Source organism: Mercenaria mercenaria, chromosome 15, assembly GCF_021730395.1.
Source record: "Mercenaria mercenaria strain notata chromosome 15, MADL_Memer_1, whole genome shotgun sequence".
NCBI lineage: Eukaryota > Metazoa > Mollusca > Bivalvia > Venerida > Veneridae > Mercenaria > Mercenaria mercenaria.
The window spans coordinates 48,426,106-48,442,653 of record NC_069375.1 but is presented as its reverse complement, the minus strand read 5'-3'; the positions used below and the strand labels follow the sequence as shown (position 1 = coordinate 48,442,653).

The window sequence follows — 16,548 nt, the reverse complement described above, 5'->3', positions numbered from 1 at the left end:
TATGTAATGTTGCCAATAAAGAATTTTCTTTAAAAAAATGCTACAGAGACGTAAGTTCGAGTAAAAATGGGAACACAGCATATGATATGCAAAGGAACGAAACAATGTTGGAGCTTCGCGATACAGAAACAGACCAGAAAACAAATAGCAGTCATGCAGAAAATAATACAGGGATACAGAAAGAAAGCTCTAAAGTGACAGCTGCTTCTTCCAGCGAGCGTGACGGGTAATATACTGTTTATATCACTAAAATATGATTTATGTTACCACTGATCAATAGTATGCACAAAATTTCAATTTCGTGCCATTAAAGTTTATTAGTGCAAGTAAACTTACATTTTCGCAGTGGAATAACTCAAGTGCATGTTTGTCGTAATATTATATACTTTCTCTAATTACAATTTCTCGTACTCTTTAAGGCAAAGGCAATTCATTGATTCCTGTATTTGTACTAAACTAAAACAAGTCAAACGGGTTAAAGTGAATAATTGCATATGAAGATATATACCGTTTTAAAGTTATTTATTTAGTTTTGATTTTTTAGCTCACCTGAGCAATGCTCAGGTGAGTTTTTCTGATCGCTCGATGTTCGGAGTCCGTCGTCTGTCTGTTGTCTGTCGTCTGTCGTCCGTCAACATTTAGCTTGTGTATGCGATAGAGGCTGTATTTTTCAACTGATCTTGATGAACTTTGGTCAGAATGATAACCTTGATGAAATCTAGGCCGAGTTCGAAAATGGGTCATCTGGGGTCAAAAACTAGGTCACTAGGTCAAATCAAGGAATAACCTTGTGTATGCGATAGAGCTCGTATTTTTCAATTGATGTTCTTGAAATTTTATCAGAATGATTACCTTGATCAAATCTAGGCAAAGTTCGAAAATGGATCACCCGGGGTCAAAAACTAGGTCACTAGGTCAAATCAATGAAAAACCTTGTGTATGCGATAGAGGCTGTATTTTTCATTTTATCTTCATGAATTTTAGTCAGAATAATTACCTTGATGAAATCTAGGCCGAGTTCAAAAATGGGTCATCTGGGTTCAAAAACTAGGTCACTAGGTCAAATCAAGGAAAAACTTTGTGTATGCGATAGAGGCTGTATTTTTCAATTGATCTTCATGAAATTTTATCAGAATGATTACCTTGATCAAATCTAGGACAAGTTCAAAAATGGGTCACCCAGGGTCTAAACCTAGGTCACTAGATCAAAACAAAGCAAAACCTTGTGTATGCGATAGAGGCTTTATTTTTCATTTTATCTTCATGAATTTTGCCCAGAATGATTACCTTGATGTAATCTAGGCCAAGTTCGAAAATGTGTTATCTGGGTTTAAAAAGTAGGTCACTAGGTTAAATCAAAGAAAAACTTTGTGTATGCGATAGAGGCTGCATTTTTCAGCTGATTTTCATGAAATTTTGTCAGAATGATAACCTTGATGAAATCTAGGCCAGTTTTGAAAATGGGTCATCTGGGGTCAAAAACTAGGTCACTAGGTCAAATCAAGAAAAACCTTGTGTGTGCAATAAAGGCTGTATTTTTCAATTGATCTTCATGAATTTTGGTCAGACTGATTGCCTTGATAAAATCTAGGTCAAGTTTGAATATGGGTCATCGGGGATCAAAAGCTAGGTCACCAGGTCAAATCAAATAAAAACCTTATGTATGCAATAGGGGCTGCATTTTACACCGGATCTTCATGAAATTTAATCAGAATGTTTGTCTATATCAAATCTAGGTGGAGTTTGAATATGGGTCATCTGGGCTAAAAAAGTAGGTCACCTTGTCAAATTAAAGAAAAACCTTGTTTATGCAATAGGGGCTGCATTTTACACTGGATTCTCATAAAATTTAGTCAGAATGGTTGCCTTGACGAAATCTAGGTCAAGTTAGAATATGGGTCATCTGTGTTTAAAAACTAGGTCACTAGGTCAAATAAAACAAAAGCCTTTGTATATGCAATAGAGACTGTATTTTTCAATTGATCTTCATGAAATTTGGTCAGAATGCTAGCCTTGGTGAAATAAAGGTCAAGTTTGAATATGGGTCATCTGGGTCAAAAACTAGGTCGCTAGGATATATCAAAGGAAAAGGTTTTGTATGCGATAGAGGCTGTATTTTTCAATCGAGGTTGATGAAATTTAGTCAGAATGATTGCCTTGATCAAATCTAGGTCAAATTCGAATGTAGGTCATCTTAGCTCGAAAACTAGGTCACTAGGTCAAATTGATGAAAATGCTTGTTTACACTTAAGAGATCATATTTTTGATCCAATCTTAATGAAAATTGGTCAGAATATTTGTTTCCATGAAATCACTATGTCAAACATGTTTACACTGTTATGGTGAGTTTATCAGGTGAGCGCCCAAGGGCCATCTTGGCCCTCTTGTTTATTTTAGCTATTTTCTCCATTTGAAATTCTGCTTTTAATAGGTTAGGGAGAAAGACTCGACTACTTGATTTAAAAATTCTACTTTCAGCGTTTATGCCTTTTTTACTTCTCAAAGAAACCAAAAATAATATGCATCATTCTAAATATGTCCATGTGTAAAAGAAGGAAAGGAAGTTTTTGACTTGTGAAGACATCTTTGATCATAAAAGATCATAAGCAAATTTACAATTTAAAGGTAATCTTACAAACTTATACAGAAACAATATAACGTAGCGCGGTCATTAATACAACAAATTATTACCTTTTAACCAGTTTATTTTAATTTAAGGCAGTTCTGCACGTTAGAAGCGAATGCTTTTCTATAATGTAGAATTTGATTAAACTCTGATTTTTTAAATCTTCGGAATATACTGAGAAAATTCAGCAAATAAAAGGAAAAGATCATGTGTTTGATTTTTTTGCTAGACTGATTTGAAACATTTCGACCTAACGCAATTTTACACAATGGGAGTATATGGGAAAATCGCAACTTTTATACCACGCGAATAGATTTTTTTCTTTTTTCTACAACGTAGATTTTAATGATATTTCTCACAATCGTTAATAAATGTGTGGCCTATAATATGGTAAAATAAAATGTAAAGGTATGTGTGCTTATTTTTAAGATATTTGACAATGATTAAAGTGAACCGCCTATTTCAAGCTACTTTTAAGACATTTTTTTGATTTATTTAAAGTGTCAGATGTTTTAATATAAAATTTTAACTTTAGAAAGATAGTAACAGTACCATTTTAATAAATTTACTCACTGGTTGCCATTAATTTAAAACGTGATTTTCGTTTCCGTCACCCAATCCAGGCATTATTCTACGTTTTCTGAATAAATGACGTTATGCAAACACTTCCGTTTATCAAACGTGTACGTACTAGAACTACCTTAACATAGCAAGTCTTTTATTAATTTCTTCTTAACATTTTCACGTACATAGCAATCAATAACCTAGTCTGTCTCTTGACTCTGTAATAACTGGTCCGCTCCCATCTCTCTCCCATCCGTCTACATCAAAGTCTTTTCGACATCATAAACAGACCATAAATCTGGCGCGAAGTAAAATTACGAATTGGCCATGCCTTTTTCCTTCAACGTTACTAGTTTCAACAGAAAAAGAATTATATAAATGTACATAGAACTATAGTAGATAGGCTTAACCATTTGGAGACATGTTTCTTTCTTTTTTTTTTTTTTTTTTTTTTTTTGAGGCCCAGATGGTAACCCCGTTTATTATCCCCGTAAAATTGGTATAATAGGGGTCGGAGAGCCATCCACCTATTAACCTTACAATAATATATGGTTACAATATGAAATTATGAAATATGAAATAATATAATATAACAATATATATTTTAAACCTTACAGTATGTATGAATACTATATGAAATTATAACGTACAGCAATGTATATTTTTTAAACTCCAGCAAATACATGTACATACACAGTAAATGCACAATTATATGATATATATATATACATGATATTTACTAGATATCAAAACAAAACCATACATTTTGGAATTTCTCAGATAAAATGGATTTTTTTTGTTTGGAAGTGGCCCTCAAATGGACCTCAAAAAAGTTTTCCGAAAAAAAAAAATGAAAAGAATTTTAAGCTGCTGACACCCCCCCCCCAAAAAAAAAAAGGGGGTGGGGGTTAAGATAAAAAAAATAAAAGGGTACCTTTCCCTGCTATCGCCAATTATAAACCCTTTATTTTACATTAAATGTGGGTAATTTAAAAAGTAGCAAATGTAAATATTTTTTATACAAATCTGTAATTCTACGTATTAAGGTTTGGTCATATATTCAGTTTTTGAACCAGTTTTGACCAGTTTTTATCAAACTTTTGATACTCTTTATTAAGTTTAGCTATATATTTCAGTGTTATGAATTTTTGCTTTAAATATTGAATAAACAATGGAATATTTAGACACTGTACACAATTTTCTTTAAACTTCGACTTATAGATGTAGTATTTAAGTAGCAATGATATAAAATTTCCTTTATGGTTATCTTTAGCATATGAGAAAAGAAATTGCTTTTCTTGTATATCTAAGACTATTTCATATTCATTTTTTATCCAGTTTTTCACCTCTGTTAAATAATTTTTAACATATGGGCATAGATTGAATAAATGTTCAATCGTTTCTCTCTGATTTTTACAGTAGGAACATATATTACTGTCGCTTTTTTTAATGACATATAAAAACGTGTTTGTAACAAGTATGTTTTGATTTATTTTAAACTGAAAATCTTTTAGCTTTACTTCTTTTATTGTCTGTAGATTTTTACAGTATTCCTTAAACTCTGACTCGGTAATTCCCATTGTTTGTATCCATTTATTTGGTACCATTATACTTTTCGTATCAACAAATATATCATAAAAAATACGGCTCCCTTTCTTTTCTTTAATCAATTTTTTTAGATAAGGATTTAAATACATATTATTTTTATACTGAATTATATCATTTGCGTTTTGCCTTATTTTGTTTTTCCAATCTATGGGTATATTTGAAATAATGCGATGTAAATCTAAAAAGGTTCCATTTATTGTGTAATTGTTTTTCAGACTTTCTAGATTCAAAAACTTTCCCTCATTATCAAGTAAATCTATTACATATACGATATTATTACGATACCAGTTCTCTATGTATTCCGTTTTATTTCTGAAATGGTGGTTATACCATAAAGGTGAGTACAGAATGTCTTCTAAGTTGCTGATTTCACAACGTTCAATAAATTTACCCCAGCTATTAAGAACATTTCGCCAAAAAGGATTTTGTATTTCCATAGCGAGTATTTTTGAATATTGCGATCCTAAAGAAATAGTCTTATCAAATGAAAATGTTAAAAGAGAGTTCCATGTATCACAGTTAAAAATAGCTAATCTTCTAATCCAACTAATTTTAAGACTTAAGATAAAAGCTTTAATGTTCACCATTCTCAGTCCTCCGGATTCTATATTTTTGACTGCGTTTACTCTTTTTATTTTATCTGGTCCGTTATTCCATAAAAAATTATAGGCAATAGTTTCTAATTGTTTAATAAATTCATCCGAGGGATCGGGGAGTGATATAAATATGTAAACGAACTTAGATAAAACGAGGGATTTTAGAATACTTACTCTTCCGAAAAGGGTAAGTTTTCTTTTTGACCATACACTAAGGATGTTTCTACACTTCAGCAAAATTTCAGGTGCATTCAGATTCCAAATATCATAAACATTTGCAGAGAAACGAACACCAAGTATTTTAATGGGTTCTTGACTCCAGTCTAATGGTTGATCAGTGCATAACTTAAGTGCAGAGTTTCTTAATGAACCTATCCAGTAGGCTCTTGTTTTATCAATGTTTATTTTTAAACCTGACATTGTATAAAAGTTATTAAGTGTTATCAAACAGTGTCTTAACGATTCTTCGGACCCGTTTAAAAACATTTGGGTGTCATCAGCATATTGACTGATTTTATATTGTTTATACGGCAAATTAATACCTACAATACTGTTATTTCGTCTGATCATTAGCCCTAATATCTCAGAACATAAAATAAATAAGTAAGGAGAAATTGGGTCTCCTTGTCTACAACCCCTTTCAAGGAAGAAAAAATCAGACAGGTGACCATTTTGTAAAATGCATGTTTCACTCCCATTTTGAAATAAACGTATCCACTTCTTAAATGAGTTCCCAAACTTAAAGAAATCTAAAGTTTTGTGTATAAATGCCCATGAGATTGAGTCAAATGCTTGCTGAAAATCTATGGAGAGCAGCAAGCCAGGTATATTTTGAGAGTTAGTTTCAAACATGATGTCGTAAATAAGTCTGATGTTTTCCCCAATAAATCTACCGGCTACGAAACCTTTTTGATCTTGATGGATAAGTTTATCCAAGAAGCGTTTTAATCGATTTGCTATCACTGTTGATGCTAACTTATAAACCACATTTAAAAGAGAAATTGGCCGCCAGTTTTTCATCAAACATCTATCTTTGTTTGGTTTTGGAAGACAGGTTATGACCCCTTGTTTCTGTGTTACTGATAAGTTGTTTATATTATAACCGTGGTTTAATGATCTCAAAACAAAATATGCGATGTCTTTCCAGAAAAACTTAAAAAATTCAACAGTATATCCATCTAACCCAGGGCTTTTGTTATTTTTCATATCGTTAAGGGATTTGGTTAATTCAATTATATCTAATTCACCTTCTAGTTTTAAAGACTCTGACGGACTTAATTCCCTTGGATTATTTCCAATGATATTTACAAGTGGCGTTTCATCGACCTTCACAGAATTTTTATACAACTTTTCTTAGTAACCTTTTTGAAAGTTTAAAATATCTTTAGTATTAGTATAGTGAACATTGTTTTCATCAATAAGTTTATTTATTGCTTTGTTTGTAAAATTTCTGTTTTCGAGATTGAAAAAGTAGCTCGATGGCTTTTCTCCTAAATTTTCGTATCTACATCTTGACCTTACCATCACACCATCTATGATTTTTTGTCTTAAAGTTTCTAGTTCAGACTTTTTCTCTTGCAGTTCATTAATTGCATTTTCATTTACAGTCATGAAATGTTCATTGACATATTTTTCTAAATTTTCGATATCTTTTTCTAGATCTATTTCTCTTTTACGTTCTCTTTTCCTTTTTTCAGAGCAATATTTTATAGTTTCACCTCTAAGTATAACTAAAAACGTTTCTAAAAATAGTTGATCATTGATATTTAATTGAACCTGTTGATATTTGAAGGAATTATCGTTTGTATTATCCGCAGTAATTTCATTTCGTTCGGTTTTATGTTGTTCAATTAAATTTGCTAACGTAGTTTTAACTAATACAATATAAATTTCATCTTTTAAAAGGGAATTGTTAAACTTCCAGTAACCTTTTCCCCGTAGGTTATCATTAAATTTTAGTGTTAAAGTTATGCCATTATGATCCGACCTATAACCAGGAGTAATATTTGAATCTATTGCAAAATTCATAACACTGTCACTTATTAAAAAAAAGTCGAGTCTTGATTGTTTCTTATTTGGATTTAGTCTTCTCCATGTGTATTGCCTTATATTTTCGTTTTTAATTCGCCAAACATCTACAAAACCACCATTTTCAATAAGATTAGTGACAACTTTTCTAGCTCTTTGATTATTGACTGAGTTATAATTATCATAATCTAAAGTAGGATTAATAACCAGATTCCAATCTCCACAGATTATGACGTGATCATTTCCAATATTATACATTTTCTGTTTAATATTTTCATAAAATTCTGGTCTATCATCGTTTGGACCATATAGGTTTATTAAGGTCATCCTATGATTATAAATATTTATATCTAAAATAAGGTAATTTCCATGTTCGTCTTTAAAGACGTTTTCCACGTTCTGTTCGAAATTATTCTGTAAAAGTACCATTACACCCCTACTATTACTGGTGTATGGACTAAAGTATATGTTGTTCGCCCATTCAGCCTTTACGTAATTACACATCTGTTTTGTTATATGTATATCTTGCAAACAAATAATATTATACTGTTTCTTTCTAACAAAATGAAATAGATCTCTTCTTTTCTTAGTATTTCCCAAACCCTGGCAATTTTGCGAAAAAATCTTTACATGATCACCTGTTAGGTAATTTGAAAAGTGACTGTATCCAATACCCACTATTAAGTAGAAAATTAACAAAGCGAAAAGGGAATAGGTAACTTAAATTTCTAATATAAAAAATAAATGGAAGAAATGAAACAGATGACTGTCGGGAACGCCACGAAACTTGTGACGTAAACAATACATCTTAAACAACAAAATACTGTACAAAGAAAACTAGGCACAAAGCGAAAAACAAACATGTATATAAATACAAACTGACAATGTATAGTTCTACGTTTACGCATTATCATAGTTTTTTTTCAAAATAATTCAATATACTACTGACACAACTTTCACAATATGAAAGTAGTAAACAACAATAAACAACAACAGTAAATTCTCCGTTGGTTGTCAAAACAAGACAATCGGTTTCACTTTCTTAATAAATTTTACGGTTATTTCAGAACAAGCGTTTATGTTTATAAGATTTGTCTTATGCTATATTATTTTAACCTATCTAAACTATCCGGTACCAAGAGGTTTTTTTTTTTCTATTAAGCTATACTTTACTTTCTGACCTATAAAGTACTACGGCAATATGATTGGTTATTCCGCTCACACCTTCGTTGTGACAACAGGTGACGGCGTGTAAAGGTGTTAAACTATCCTTTACTTTTGACATATATACACTGCTGCTAGCTTTCGATTGGTTGTTTTGCTCACACCTTCCTTTCGACAACGAATAGCGTCGCTTGAACTTTATCGGGTTACCTATATTTATGACCTAGATCCGCGACATACTATCGTGGCATACTATAGTGTAAATATTTATACCACGTGTTATCTGTTTCAATGAAATAATCTTCGACTTAACATGGAGACATGTTTCTTGACAGGTTTGACAATACAGAAAACTTTATACACGTTTTCCATGTCAATTTATAATAATACAAAATCGATTATAATTCAAATCTATTACATTACAAATCTCGTCATTTCTTTTACAAAATTATAAATAAATAAAAAAGGATAAAATAATAAAAAGAGGAAGCGTAAATTTTTATTATTGTTCAGAAATGTCGCAGAGGGTTTTTGTTATCTAACAACTAGAATTAGATTTTTGACTGCACGAGTTATCACATTTGAGTAATTTTACACATATATGTTAAAAGGCAATTTAAAATACATAATATTACAGATAAATACAATTTTATTAGTAGGTAGGCACCATATTAGTAAGTGCAATCATAGTACAAATATAATCGGGTAATTTCCTTAAACGTGATGATTTCTTTCATACAAATAAAACGCATTTTTAACAAGAGCTGTCCGTAAGACAGCGCGCTCCAGTATTCGGGGATTTGACAGTAAAATGAATATATCTCTGAATTAGAGACCTCTACTTCAAAAGCAAGATACACCAAGGGTCATAATTCCATCAAATACACAAATCTGAGTTATTAGAATTGTTACAACACATGCAGATGATGATGGTAAAGATATATTTTGAGTTTCAAGTCATTATCTTATATAGTACTAAAGTTATGTCCAGAAAACGAAGTTTGTAAAAACTTTAAGTGTAAAAGGGGCATAATTCGGTCAAAAATACAAATCAGAGTTATGGGGATTGTTACCACACATGCAGATGATGATCATAAAGATACATTTTAAGTTTCAAGTCTTTATCTTATATTGCATTAAAGTTATATCCAGAAAGCGATGATTGCAAAAATGTTTAAGTACAAAAGGGGCATAATTCGGTCAAAAACACAATTAGAGTTATGGGGTATGTAGCCACACATGCAGATGATTATAAACAAATATTTTTAATTTCAAGTCATTATATTTTAAAGTACCAAAGATATGTCTATAAACGAAGCTCTCGAAAAAATTTAACTAGAAAATAATTCAAAGTATAACTTCTTGGTGACCTTGACCTTGGGTATAATGGGCCCAGTCCCTCCACATACTTTGTTTGTATGCTGGACAATGTTTATTTAAAGTTATAGTAAGATATAAGCAATAGTAACAGACATGAAAGAAAAACAAAGGTTGCCGAAAAACTTGAACCTTAAAAATAACCTAAGTATAAGAGCTTGGTGTCCTTGACCTTGGGTATAATGGGCTCAGCCCCTACACATACTTTGTTTGTTTACTGGACAATGTTTATGTGAAGTTACAGTAAGATATAAGCAATAGTAACAAAGATATGACAGAAAAACAAAGGTTGCCGAAAAACTTTAACCAAGAACGGTCACGCCGACGCCGACGCCGGGGCGAGTAGTATAGCCCCCCCCCCCCCCCCCGCGCCCCCTATTCTCCGAATAGTGGAGCAAAAAGTTACATTCGTCTGTAGCTTTACAATAGTACAACATTATACATTTAAAAATAAACAGTATTTCATTTGCGAAAGTCACATCTGTATTTTCACAAGTATGTATATACCAAAATATTCATAAAGCATTAAGCATTGTTCAGTATTACTTTTGTCAGGTAAGTGTCTGTTTGTTTGTTTTTCATTCATATTTTAGAAATTCCTTCCGTCTTTCTGACGCACTTTTACTGAGCTTGTCATACAATCAAAATATAAGCGGTTCTGAAATTAGAAAGCAAAGTTACTTATCTGTTTTAAACTTTATACATTGTATGTACATGTTTACAGGTATCAACAGCTGTAAAATCACATTTTTTATAGATATGACATATCGTTTGAAACATGTTGATATTTTATAATAAAGTTCGCGTACATACATAAAGTACAAGTTAAAGGTGAATGTATTTACATCAGTCATGTACTTTTTTATTGCTCGTATGCCGCTGAAAGTCGAATATATAAAGTACACATTTGAATTATAATATGTTATGTAATGTTGCTAATAAAGAATTTTCTTAAAAAATGCTACAAAGACGTAAGCTGGAGTAAAAATGGGAACACATCATATGGTATGCAAAGGAACGAAACAATGTTGGAGCTTCGCGATACAGAAAAAGACCAAGAAACAAATAGCAGTCATACAGAAAATAATACAGGGATACAGAAACAAAGCTCTAAAGTGACAGCTGCTTCATCCAGCGAGCATGACGGGTAATATTTAGTTTATATCATTAAAATATGATTTATGTTACCGTTGATCAATATTATACACATAAATGTCAATGTGTTTTATAAGGTTTATTTGTGCAAGTCAACTTAAATTTTCACAGTGGCATAACTCAAGTGCAAGATAGTCGTGATATTATATAATTTCTCTAGTATTGTCCTCTTTTAGGCAAAGGCAGTTCATTGATTCCTGTATCTGTACTAAATTAAAAACAAGTCAGACGGAGTTAAAATGATTGCATATGAAGATATATTCCGTTTTAAAGTGTTTTTTTTTCCAAACATTAATAATGTTCAGTGCTGATTCTTTAGATAGATTTCGTTTTATTATATTTGAAAAATGTATGAAGTACCTTTATGATACTAAAATTCAACCTTGCTTTATATATGTGCGTCAATAGTTTTCCATGCTTTGTTCATGCTGAGTTTACAATGCTACCATAAAAATCGTTTTTGTTTCTCAATATGTATTAAGTTCTGAAAATAGAATTTTATTCAAATTATTTTCTGCTTTTGAAATTCTGTTTTAATAAGCTAGGGAGAAAAACCTGACTGGTTGATTTTAAAATTCTACTTCAGCGTTTATGCCTTTATTTCTCCAAGAACCGAATAAGAATATGCATCATTCTAAATGTGTTCATGGGTAAAAGAAGTTTTTGAATTCTAAAGACATCTTTTATCATAATATATCATAAGCAAATATACAACTTTGAGGAAATCTCATGAAAATATACAGAAACAATGTAATGTAGCGCGGTCAGTAATACGACAGATCATAACATTTTAACCATTTTAAAATAAAATACGCGTACATACATAAAGTACAGGTTAAAGACATGTATTTACTTCGGACATGTACTTTTTATTGCGCATATGACGCTGAAAGTAGGATATATAAAGTACACATTTTAATTATACCGAATACATGTGTATACAAGTATATACGCTGAAAATCCGATATATAAAGTACTCATTTTAATAATACTGAATACATGTGTATGCACCTAAAACATTCATTCTTCATAAATTTCCTTTCACCTGAAACATTTATTTTTCATAAATTTCCTTTCTTTTTAAGAGATATTAATTTTTAAATGAAATTAACAAAAAAAAAAGATGATACAAGTTATTAACCAATCTGCCTCCCACCATCAGCCATTTTTCGGTAGAGCAGAAACATCAATTGTCGGCCAATTTGCACCCAGCCTGCTGTTTTGCGATGTTCACATCGGCGTCCCATAGTTCGGTAAAATGTTTGTGTCTTTGTTGAACCCATACTTTATATACCTCATTGTGGTGTAACACCGCAGTCCGTGACATCCTGAATTTGCTAATTACTAAGATTGTCTAAAATACTTCCAGTTAGTTTAAAAATGTTAAATGTTTGAAGTTTTCAGCTAGGACAATTTTCAGCTAGGTAAAATAAAGACGTCATTATCAGTTTATTTACAAACTGCGTCGGGTATTTTTATAGGTATCGCTTGGGAATAATGGTATACTACATTGACGAGAATTCAAAATCATGCAAATATATTTGTTGCTTAAAATGCTTGTTGTTGTTCTTGGTTTTGTTAATACCCCGCCACAAGTGGTGGGGGGTTATAGGAATGGTCTCCTTCCGTCCTTCCGTCCGTCTGTCCGTAACACTTTCGTGTCCGCTCCCTATCTCCTAAACCCCTTGAAGGATTTTCATGAAACTTGGTTCAATTGATTACCTCATAGAGACGATGTGCAGAACTTATGAATCAATCATGCCGGCAAAAGGTCAAGGTCACATCTCAAGGTCAAAGGTTTGAGCCTTCCATTTTGTGTCCGCTCTATATCTCCTAAACCCCTTGAAGGAATTTTACAAAACTTGGGTCAAATGATCACCTCATCAAGACAATGTGCAGAACCAATTAGTGAGTCATGCCGGCTCAAGGTCAAGGTCACAACTGAAGGTCAAACGTTTGAGTCTTCCATTTTGTGTCCGCTCTATATCTCCTAAACCCCTTGAAGGATTTTCATCAAACTTGGGTCAAAAGATCATCTCATTAAGACGATGTACAGAACTTATAAGTCAGCCATGCCGGCTCAGGGTCAAGGTCAGAACTGAGGGTAAAAGGTTTGAGCCTTCCATTTTGTGTCCACTTTATATCTCCTAAACCCCTTGAAGGATTTTCATCAAACTTGAGTCAAATGATTACCTCATCAAAGCGATGTGCAGAACTCATGAGCCAGCCATGCCGGCTCAAGGTCAAGATCAGTTTTAGCCTTCCATTTCGTGTCCGCTCTATATCTCCTAAACCCATTCAAGGAATTTTTATAAAACTTGGGTCAAAAGATAACCTTATCAAAACGATATGCAGAACTTACGAGTCAGCCATGCTGGCTCAAGGTCAAGGTCACAGTTTAGGGTCAAAGGTTTGAGTCTTCCATTTTGTGTCCACTCTGTATCTCCTAAACCCCTTGAAGGATTTTTATCAAACTTGGGTCAAATGATCACCCCATCAAGTGCTCATGTGTCAGCCATATCAACTCAATGTCAAGGTCAAAACTCGAAGTCAAAGGTTTGAGCTCTGTATCTCCTAAACCCCTTGAAGGATTTTCATGAAACTTGGGTCAAATGATCACCTCATCAAGACGTTGTGCAGAATTTATGAGTCAGCCATATCAGTTCAAGGTCAAGGTCACAGCTAAAGGTCAAAGGTTTACCCTTTCACTATTCATAACAGTGGCGGGGGATTTAGCTGTACTTCAGATTGCCTTGTTGTTTTTAACACAGAATTTCTGTTTTTGGGTTGAAACCGCAAAGCGGTAAAACCTATTGCTACCGTACTCTGGAGACTGCAAGAATATCAATATGACATTTTTCACTGAAGCAGATTAATCCGCCGTTCTATTTCCGCACTACTTTATTGACTATTTACGAGTATACCGACCACTTATCTCTCTACATAATTTCTATGTAAAAGTTCCTCGTCAGGTTTAACAAGCGTTTCAATGCACGTCATAAACGGAAATATATTAAAGTATACATCTCTGAAAAGCTCAGATCTTTAGCTTTCTAATGGTGTATATCCTTTGAAAATCGAAGTAGGAACTATGACACTGGCAGTTTAAAAATAGCTTTTTTCTATAGATTTTAGCTTAACGACTGTTAACAGTTAAATGTTAAACGGGGATACCTAGCTATAATTGAATGCAATTAAATATCTTTAGAAACCATGTATAAATGAATCATTGAATCAAAGAAACATGAAACATCACCAAAAAGTGTACTTAAAGAGCACAAAACATACTAGTCCTGACGAGGAAAGCTGGTTTCTGGGTAGATAGGAAATGTTTTGACGGTTTTCAGTTGTCTTGGTGTTGTAGAAGCTGAATCCGTTTGATGACAATGTCATCATTGGGCAATTTTTTTATGCAGGATTAAAAATGGCGGCCAAAATGGCGTCTTAAGCAAATGATAAATTTATGCCACAGTCAGATAACACATTTAATCAAACAATATTGCCATCAGATAGTTTCATTTATAAATGGTCAACAAATGCAAGACATATTTTCATAAAAATGAAGTCTACGTTACAATACGTTTAAGATAAACTTGTAACAATTTCTAGTTAAAATATAGCATTATTTCACTTCCTTTAATTGTTTATGTTGACCTGCAAAAAGAGATACACGTCTGTCCACTGTTTCTAGGGTGCCTAAACACATATGTTTTACGTACGGTGTTTTTCAATAATTTTGTACATATATTGCATGCATTTAAATACATAAAGGAACAATTGTATTTTTATGACCTTTATTGTTGGTGTAATAATCAACATTTAAAAAATTATATATTTATAAATCGAAATCAAATCCTTTTGATATCAGTTGAATGTATGTTCAAATGTATGTTCAAATTATCTATCTTAGCTGCGCAATCTAGCTACTAAGAAAAATAATATTCATTATATCTTTGAAATTGGTGATCCTATTGAAGGGCAAACTCAAAAATTCGACTGATTTACTTTAAATTCTGAGAGACATTAAACTTTGTGGTAAACCTGGGTTTTGGCACAGAAATATTTTGCTTTTTGTAAATATCTGAATAAAAAAATAGTTTACGTTACCATGTTCTTATATCATATATTAAAGAATACATTAAGACGGAGCTTTGCTGAAAATTTGAACCTTACTGAGTATATATTGTTCGAGTTATTCCCAAAAATATATTTAAAAACTCCCGACTTCGAGAAAGTTATCAGCAGAAACCATTAAATGCTCCTAAGTACATATTTTATATTTTGCCATGGTATATCCACTTTCAGTATATTGTAAATATATGACTTAATATCTCTGTAAAGTTTGAGGACATGACATTTTGTAGCTTTAAAGCAATCTTGAAAAATCTACTTTGTTTACATTTTTGCTAGTCCGTTTTATATGTGGCTAGAGCTGGCCAATGAAAATATTTATTAAAAATATTTAGAGATATTGTTCAGGTCTGAAACTTTACAATCATGTCAAGGATATAAATTTTTAGTTATGTGAAATTTTGTAGATTTTTTAGAAGCCTTGTTCTGTTGTAAACCTTTAAAAATGGCCCTTAGATGTAGACTGATTTTGGCAGCCATATTGGATATCTTTGGGAGAATTTGTGTGTCAATTCTTTGACACTTAATTTTAGTACTTTTAAATCATTTTTTTGTAATTTGAAATATACTGATAAGGTGTAGTTTTTCTTCTAGTTTGTGTTTATGTAATTGTCTTTTGGTGACATTTATTCTATTTCTTGCATTTGGTGAGAACAATTTTACATATTTGGGAAAATGTCATTGACCAATCAGATTGCAGCATTTTTGGTGCTTCTCTATAAATATGGGCTGATCAGTTATTTCTTGGCTCTTCTAATGTACTCCTTTGGATTAAACACTTCTCTTAGTTAAGAAATTATTGGAAATTTGGAGCCAGTTTTAGGAACTTTGGACTTATTTTTATTGGGGAATAATTTAGAAATTTAAAGTTTAATTCATTTGCTTAAGAAAATTACTGGAATTTACATGCATTTTATTTGGACTTTTCTGATAATTTTGACATATTTTTAAAGGAACTAAATTGCATAATTGGTGTATATAGTAATTGTAGAAGCTTATTTGTAGACATAATTTAGATCTTTGTAGTTGTGAATGTGTGGTTATGTGAGGACTTTTGATTTAATAGATTTATAAAACTGAATTTACTCTTGTGTTTTCATTTAATTTTACACAGTTATGTGTTGATTTTCTCCAATTTATAATCTAAGTGGTGTTATAATAACTAAACTTATTATTACAGCACTTAACATTATAATAACTTTGAAATAGCCCAGAAAGTGGCTTTATAAGGAATCTGGCTTTTCCTTTAAATTAATTAAGCCAGCGGTGTCGGCCATCCTGAAGAATTTACCAAACAAT

At 32.0% G+C, this 16,548-nt stretch overlaps 1 protein-coding gene across 1 annotated transcript in view; it reads left to right on the top strand.

Annotated features, from left to right (window-relative positions):
* The window catches only part of LOC123561349 (uncharacterized), a 36,109-nt gene extending 19,779 nt beyond the window's left edge, over positions 1 to 16,330 (top strand). The window contains exons 12-13 of the mRNA XM_053525214.1: positions 47 to 226; positions 10,933 to 16,330. Of these exons, the coding sequence (XP_053381189.1) occupies positions 47 to 226; positions 10,933 to 10,948 (196 nt within the window). The 3' untranslated portion in view covers positions 10,949 to 16,330. The remainder of the gene's footprint in view (positions 1 to 46; positions 227 to 10,932) is intronic.
* The last annotated feature ends 218 nt before the right edge of the window (positions 16,331 to 16,548 follow it).